Source organism: Gavialis gangeticus, unplaced genomic scaffold, assembly GCF_001723915.1.
Source record: "Gavialis gangeticus isolate Ggan-Ray unplaced genomic scaffold, GavGan_comp1, whole genome shotgun sequence".
Taxonomy (NCBI): Eukaryota; Metazoa; Chordata; order Crocodylia; family Gavialidae; genus Gavialis; species Gavialis gangeticus.
Genome location: NW_017728992.1, coordinates 101670349 through 101677774, shown reverse-complemented (window position 1 = coordinate 101677774; position 7426 = coordinate 101670349). Strand labels below are relative to the sequence as shown.

Sequence of the window (7426 nt, the reverse complement as noted above, 5' to 3'; positions counted from 1 at the left end):
TGGCCTGGAGGCCAGATATTGAGGACTGCTGACCTAGAGAGAAGGGAGTTTATTGCTATGAGAAGAGAAACTTTGATTACTCCTAGGGTCAATGAGATGAGATGTGTGTTCTTGTGACCAAACAAGAATTGCACCAAAGATACTTGACTCTCTCAAGAATTTCCCTTCATCCATGAAATCATTTAAAATACCCCAGATTTTGACTAACTCCTCAGGTGAAAAGATGTAACTATGAACTACATAAAACAAATGTGGATTTTAGTTCCATACTGACAAGGATAATGGGCAGCAAAGAGTGGCTGGAAAATCAATGATACTCAGGCAAGTTACCAGAGACTGGCAGGTCACAAAAATGAGAATTAATTTGTTGTTGAATAGGACATCAAATAAATGGGCATCAGTGCCTTCACCTCCTTTCTCTGCTTGGGGTTAAAGTATTGCAATCCATCTTTCCCACCATACTATTCTGCCTCAATATTGCAAGCTGAAATCCAGCTACTTTACAATTCAATAAATAATTGTCCATGTGATTTTGCAATTTAAAATATATTTACGTTTTATTCACACTTCTCCAGCAATTCTGTTAGACACCTATTTTCATACTAAAAGCATATGTACAGTAGATCCTAAAAAGTACTGTGAGTAACTGGATGTTTTCTCAGGCAGGTATAGTCATCCATTTGCCTCATAGACCAGCCTTCTGCTGTGGTTGAATAATAGACAGATTTTTATTAAATCAACAATACCTTCCACATACATAGTGCTTTTCATTCAGCACTTTCAAAAGGCTTTCAGATATTATGTCAGCCTCTCATCTCATTGGCATGGCTGTATTGGAGTCAATGGTGCCTTAACAATTTATCTATACCAAAAGTCTGGACTATTAAGTAAAACACTATTCCTGTGAGTTAGAGAATCTTTATCACTTTAATGACAGTTTTAGGCATACAGAGAAAGGATGACTGGTAAAAGGTCAATCATGATCAAAACTAGGAACAGAAAGCAGAAATATTGACTCTCGGTCCCACTAGGCTGTTTTTCTCCTTATGGAGCATGACAGCTGTACATTTTGAAAGTCATTCACTTTTGTCATTTGTGCAATGACATGTGACAAACATTTGGACTTGAATAGCTGACCTCCACTGGCACTGAAGGTGTCTAGTAAGTCTGCTCCATTGTCTATTCATGTCTCTCCAACAATGGTCAGTGGGAGCCTTGCCTTTCTGAAGGGAGAGCAGTGTATCATACAGATATTTTCCTCTTTTCTCCAATAGGGGGTCTATCTACTTTAGAGGGATAAGAAACATAATAAGGATCAACTAGAACTTAACTAAAACCAGTCTATTTTCTTTCGTCAACAGATTCATGCATATTTATTCATCCTCTTAAATATACCAGTAGTTTGAAATCGGGCAGAATGCAGGGCAGGGTGGCACCTTAGAGACTAACAAGTTTATGCCTTAGTTTAGAGAGTCACATGCTTCCACAGGCAATGGAGTTAAAAGCTATTGCATCTGACAAAATAGGCTGTTGCCTGCAAAAGTTTATGCCTCTCTGAACCAGTTACTCTCTGATGTAACACCCTGCACAAAAGTGTGATATGAGAAAAGAAAAGCAGTAAATACCTCCACAACTAACTTAGACCACTCTGAAGTGCTGGTGATAAAGCTTAGGAACTAGATCATGTTTGTTGCCCAAAAAGAACACCTGACTTTTATCATTCAGATCAGTTAGAAACATTTTCCCTTTTATTATTAGATCCCACAAAAGACAAGGCCTTGGTAGATATATAATTAGATCCACAAAGAGACATAAGCATCTAAACACTATTTTAGGCATCCAGATGCAATAACCATGTGCCAGCAAACCCCTGGACTTCTGCTTACATTTCCGCTCATCCACATGAGTAGAGCACCAAACAGCACCGAAAACCGAGTGAGGTATGCAAACTAGACATTGCTTCATATATCACTCTTGCAAGACCAGGTCCAGTGGGCACTCCCAGAGCATACCTAATCTTCACAAAGACAGCCAGAAACTAATAATCTGTCTGATCATTCCTTTAGACTGTGGGAGCTCCAGGCTTAAATCTGTTACCTGCCTAAACTCGAGTAGGGATCCTGGTCATTGCTTTCCCAAGTAATATTCTTTTGGGATGAACCTATGGAAGACTTCCTTATGGAAACTCAGTATAAATATACACTGGAGTAGGGAATGGACTGTAGGTCTCCCAGATAAGTTTCCTAACCAACACTCTATAGAGCCATAATCAGTCTCTCTCTCTCTGGCCCAGGAGATAGTAAGAAAAATTCAACCCAGAAAACACATATCTTTGAACTTCAGGCATTCATATTTGCAAGGTGCCAGACCCCTGTTTCATATCTGGCAGGGGTGGAATTTGAACCTGGATCTTTAATAGCCTATCTCAGTGATCTAACTACTTGCTGTTAGCACTTGCTTTTCCCCAATTTCTTGTGAGACAGAGCTGACTTCAGCTAGGTCTAACTCCAAGAGAGACTTCACTGTTGTAATCCCAAGTGGAAGGAGACACCTTCCATGAGCAGTTAGGTGCCCAGCTCCTTAAATGTAGCCACCTAACACTCCTAGGTGCCTAAAAGGTAGACCTGTTGATACTTAGATCCAATTACAGTGGGAGCCCATGATTCTTGCTCTGCAGAATTGTATCAGACATACAGAAAACAATTGTGGGTAACATACAGAAGGGTGAGAGCAAGCATGAGGGTCATAACAATATAGCTCCATATTTTCTGTCTGGACATGCCAAAATCAGGGTTCCATAGATTTTAAAGCCAGAATGGACTATCTGAGCTCCTGGGGAAAAAAGCCAAAGAATACCACCCACTTAGCCCTGATAACTGTATTTAATTGAAGCATATTTTCCTGCTTTGATTTGAAGTCAACTGAAGTCCACAACCTGTGGTAGTTTGTTCCAGACATTTATCACCCTCAAAATAAGAATATTTTTTTTTTCCTATTTGAATGACTCTGGTTTTAATTGCGTATACCTTTTACTGCTAAGGTAAATAGCCCTTTACTATGCAGTGTTATCTCATCATGAAGGTATGCTGATATCATAGATCAAGTCACCTCTTGATCATCTTTTTGAGAAGATGAACAGGCTGAAATCTTTAATAAATTACTGTAGCTACTATTAGTGGATATCCTTCTTTTACAGTGGATGGCCAATAGCCATGACTAAATAAAAGTTCTGACCAATAACAGACCGTAAAAAATAGGTAATAATATGACTTCATATTACACTGCTAGTATAGGCAGAAACTGCACTGCATTCTAAATGGTTGTAGCTGCTAAGTCCTGTGGCGAATATACTGAACCTCAGAATGTCAGAAATTAAGTATAGATTAATATATTAATACTTTACAAACAGATCAATTATGAGGAACCTGTGTTCATGTCATACTAGTTATGCAGCAAGCAGCATTAGTAATGAACGTGGGTCGTCAGTGTGACGACGTCATCAGCAAAGCTAACGGCACTTTATTGTGCATCAGCAGATGCATGACAAACAGAAGCAAGGAGGTGATACTTCCACTCTATCGGGCACTGGTTAGACCGCAGCTGGAATACTGCATCCAGTTTTAGGCGCCACACTTTAAGAGGAATGTGGATAACCTGGAGAGGGTCCAGAGAAGGGCCACTCATACGGTTAAGGACTTGCAGGCCAAGGCCTATGAGGAGAGACTAGGGCACCTGGACCTCTTCAGCCTCTGAAAGAGAAGGTTGAGAGGCAACCTTGTGGCTACCTATAAATTCATCATGGGGGCGCAGTAGGCTCTACTCACCAAGGTGCCCCTGGGGGTTACAAGAAAAAATGGCCATAATCTAACAGAGAGCAGATTTAGACTGGACACTAGGAAGAACTTCTTCACAGTCAGAGTGACCAAAATCTGGAATGAGCTCCCAAGGGAGGTGGTGCTCTCCCCTACCCTGGGGGTGTTCAAGAGGAGGTTAGATAGGCATCTGGCTGGGGTCATCTGAACCCAGCACTCTTTCCTGCCTATACAGGGGATCAGACTCGATGATCTATTGAGGTCCCTTCGGACCCTAACATCTATGAATCTATAATGAAGGTGATGATTAAAATAAATCAGTTCTTTGGAAATGGTCCTTCACTCCTTATACAACTACAGCTTATTAGCTGTATAGCTCCCAAAAGTGTGTAGGTGTTTAACACACACCACAAATACAGATCCCTTTCACAAAGTACTTGTCCTCTAAATGGATAATATGCAGATGCAGGAGGTACAGATTCCAGAATGAGATGGAATATGGTATATTTTGCTTTTTTTCTATTAAGTGTAGTAATTTCTGCTTGTTGGCATATTGAATTGAACAGAATTTTGCATCCACAGTGAATGTGCTTGACCCAGGAAGAGTATACTGTTACTGTACTTTGTAGCATGTTATTTACTGATACACACACACACACACACACCACTGTCTTCTATAATATTTAAAAATATATTTCTACCCTTAGGAGAATTTTCTGTAACTTGTCAAATGTGTATTTGTAGAACTGCTTAAACTTGAGCAAGGGTATTTGATTGCCTGAAACTTGTCCAACAGCTCTCCCAACTAGACAGTACGTCCAATAGACAAATATTTTTTCTCATATTTTTATCTGTAGAACTCCTGTTTCTTACAATATTAATTATAAATGCAAGAATATGCTCTACTCTTTAATGGCTCTGCAAACTCATCTAAGCATACAATGTCTCTCTCCCATAAATTCCTTTATTAACCATACAAGAAAGTGATGGTGGTCTCTGCTGAAAAATAATTTGTCATATGTTTATAATTTGCACAAGAAGTCAAAAGCTGATTTGAGTGTGTCCAGGCCACTGTTGGTGCCTGCCACTTTAAGGACAGAGCCAAATAGCCAGCAGGTGTTTGATTACGGTGGCCGCCTTAGAATTCTGGCCGCCTATATACACAGAGCAGTTTACTGCTGGCAGGCCAGGCAGAAACATCGCCTGGCTGAAAGGCTGTATGAAACATCTTGAAAGTAAGGGCAGGAGCTTAAGGGGACAGTTCGAAGGCTCCTGGTCCTGGGCATGACCTAAAACTGCACCCTTCCAGGAAGGGGTGGCCTGGTGGGGCTCCCAGTGGCACAGGAGCCCCCAGAAAATACCAGGCCAGTTTTCACCGAAGTGAAAGGTGAGTCAAGGTGCTTTAACCCCTAGCCCCCACAACATTGTGGGTACAAGGGGGCCAGGCACAGCTATGAATATCTGAGCCCCCACCAGGGAGGGAAGCCCCACAGCCCCAGTGGGAGGGGGTAGAGATGAGGGGCCCCGGTGGGAAGGGAAACCAAAGGGCTGGGAGCCCAGTGTATATGTGTGTGAGTTTGTATAGAGTTGCCCTGGGAGGGGCCAAGGCAAGCTTGGCTCTGGTCAGGTAATTGGCTGGCCACTACCCCAGTGAATGTCACAGCAGTGACCCAAAAGACGGTACATTTGCCACCTGAGGTGTGCTCTATGTAAAGCCTGTAGCCAAAGGGGCCCGGTCTGAGAGGGAGCAAGGCAGTACAAGTTGTCAATGTGTAAAACAGACCCTGTGAAAGGGGGTGGAGTGTGAGAGGCCCTAGTGAGAGGATGGCAGTATGAATGAGTGTGTGGCTGAGGCCTGACAATGAGGGCTAAGCTTGGTCCGACTGTAGGTCGGGAGCATTATGTTACCTAGATGCCATCTACAAAGCTTGGGCTGTGGTGTAGGGGAGGAACGGAGTCACAAATAGTGCCCCCCCCCCGACATCAGGGCAAGAATGAGCAGCCCCCTGCCTAATTAACACCATGATTATGCATCATCAAGGTGTGGCAGGCAAGGAGGCAGGTGGCTGGCCCAGAAACAGGTGGGCAGGCCAATGGCAGACCGGCCCCAGGAAATCCCTGTGTTGCATTAAGTTTCACATGATGGGAAGGAAAGGAAAGGAAACTTATAGAATCCCCACATAGTAAAACTGTGCTATATGTAACCAAATGTCTCTACTCTGTTGTTTAAAATATGAGCATGCTTCACTAAAATAAGAGGGGGGATCTTTTGCTGTGAATCTCTTGGTTTAGCTCTTTCTTGATATGTCAGCATAAATAAAGCAGCATGATACTAAACAAACTCTAGACACCCAACTATTTACTCAGCAGCACAGTAGGGTTATGTAGCCCACTCTGAGCTTTGTGCAACCATGGCTACCTTGCCAATTACAGCTAACCTATCTAGTTTAAAGCTGCAGTCACTTCATGGTGTGTCGACTGATGGACCTTGTGAAGAGTCTGGTTGATGAGATTCAAATATTACAGGCTTTTTGAGGCATAATATTTTCCTAAAAGCTCTTCGGAACTTAACATGGCAGAGAGGGTAGAGAAAAGGGTTCACAGAGGAATTGAGCCACAAAAGCCAAGATGTAAACTCAAACAGAGGTTCACTGATACATTGTTTTCTGCAGGTTGCAGAAATAATCATAAGTAATGAATATGTTGCCCAGCATATAGCAAAGATATAAACAATTATAGCAAGTGACTTTGCAGCTTTTTTGTCCCTTTGCATTTTTGACCTCGTCCTTTTTTCTGAAACCTCTGAAATGAGCTTCCTTAGCTGTTTTGGAATGAACTTGAGATGCAACTGAACTGTCAAGTGTCACTGAATACATATATTCTACTGAAGCGGAAAAATTGTTTCCTGAAAATGAAGATCCCCATGATTGACTCTTGCTCTTTGAATTTTCAGAAAGCTGATGGGTGGGGCTTCACAGACACTTTTGTATATTCTGGAAGATATGAAAGTTGAAATAGGCAATGGAGATCAAAGATATGAAGAACTCAAAGACTGAAGCACACAGAGTAAAATACCAGTTGTAGATGAATTCAGGATAACATTCATCATCAGGTACAATGCTGCAGCCAGCCACATATTCCCAAATGATAATTGCTGGGCCATAGAGTAAGAATGCAAACACCCAAATTGCCCCCATCATAATAACAGTCTTGGAAGTCATTCTCTGTAGAATCCTGTAAGACACCTGAAATGGAATTGACCACATGTCATGCATTGAGAGAGATTTTTAGAACCAGTGTAAACAACCTGGTTTCATGACCCAATCCCAACTTCTCTTCCCCCAGCTCCTTGTCCCATGTGTCTCAGAAAAATCCTAAGTATATGCTGCCAACACAAAAGTTCTGTACCTGACATGCGCGGTTGAAGTCTGTGAGTGGAAAGTTCCAAGGCTCACCCAGCTCGTGCCCCCTGGGTGACCTGCAGACCTGTCAGTCATGTTTGACCTACCTTCCCCACAGACGCATGCTCAGCGACAGCTAAAGCATGAGGTAATTTGACTAGAAATTTCTTCCCTGTGAGTGTTCTGATTGGCCACTAAATTCAGATAAAAGTC

At 42.2% G+C, this 7426-nt stretch overlaps 1 protein-coding gene across 1 annotated transcript in view; it reads right to left on the bottom strand.

Annotated features, from left to right (window-relative positions):
* Window positions 1-6749: 6749 nt before the first annotated feature.
* Window positions 6750-7426, bottom strand: part of LOC109299633 (histamine H3 receptor-like) — a 3517-nt gene continuing 2840 nt past the window's right edge. The window contains exon 2 of the mRNA XM_019520144.1: window positions 6750-7057. Within this exon, the coding sequence (XP_019375689.1) occupies window positions 6785-7057 (273 nt within the window). The 3' untranslated portion in view covers window positions 6750-6784. The remainder of the gene's footprint in view (window positions 7058-7426) is intronic.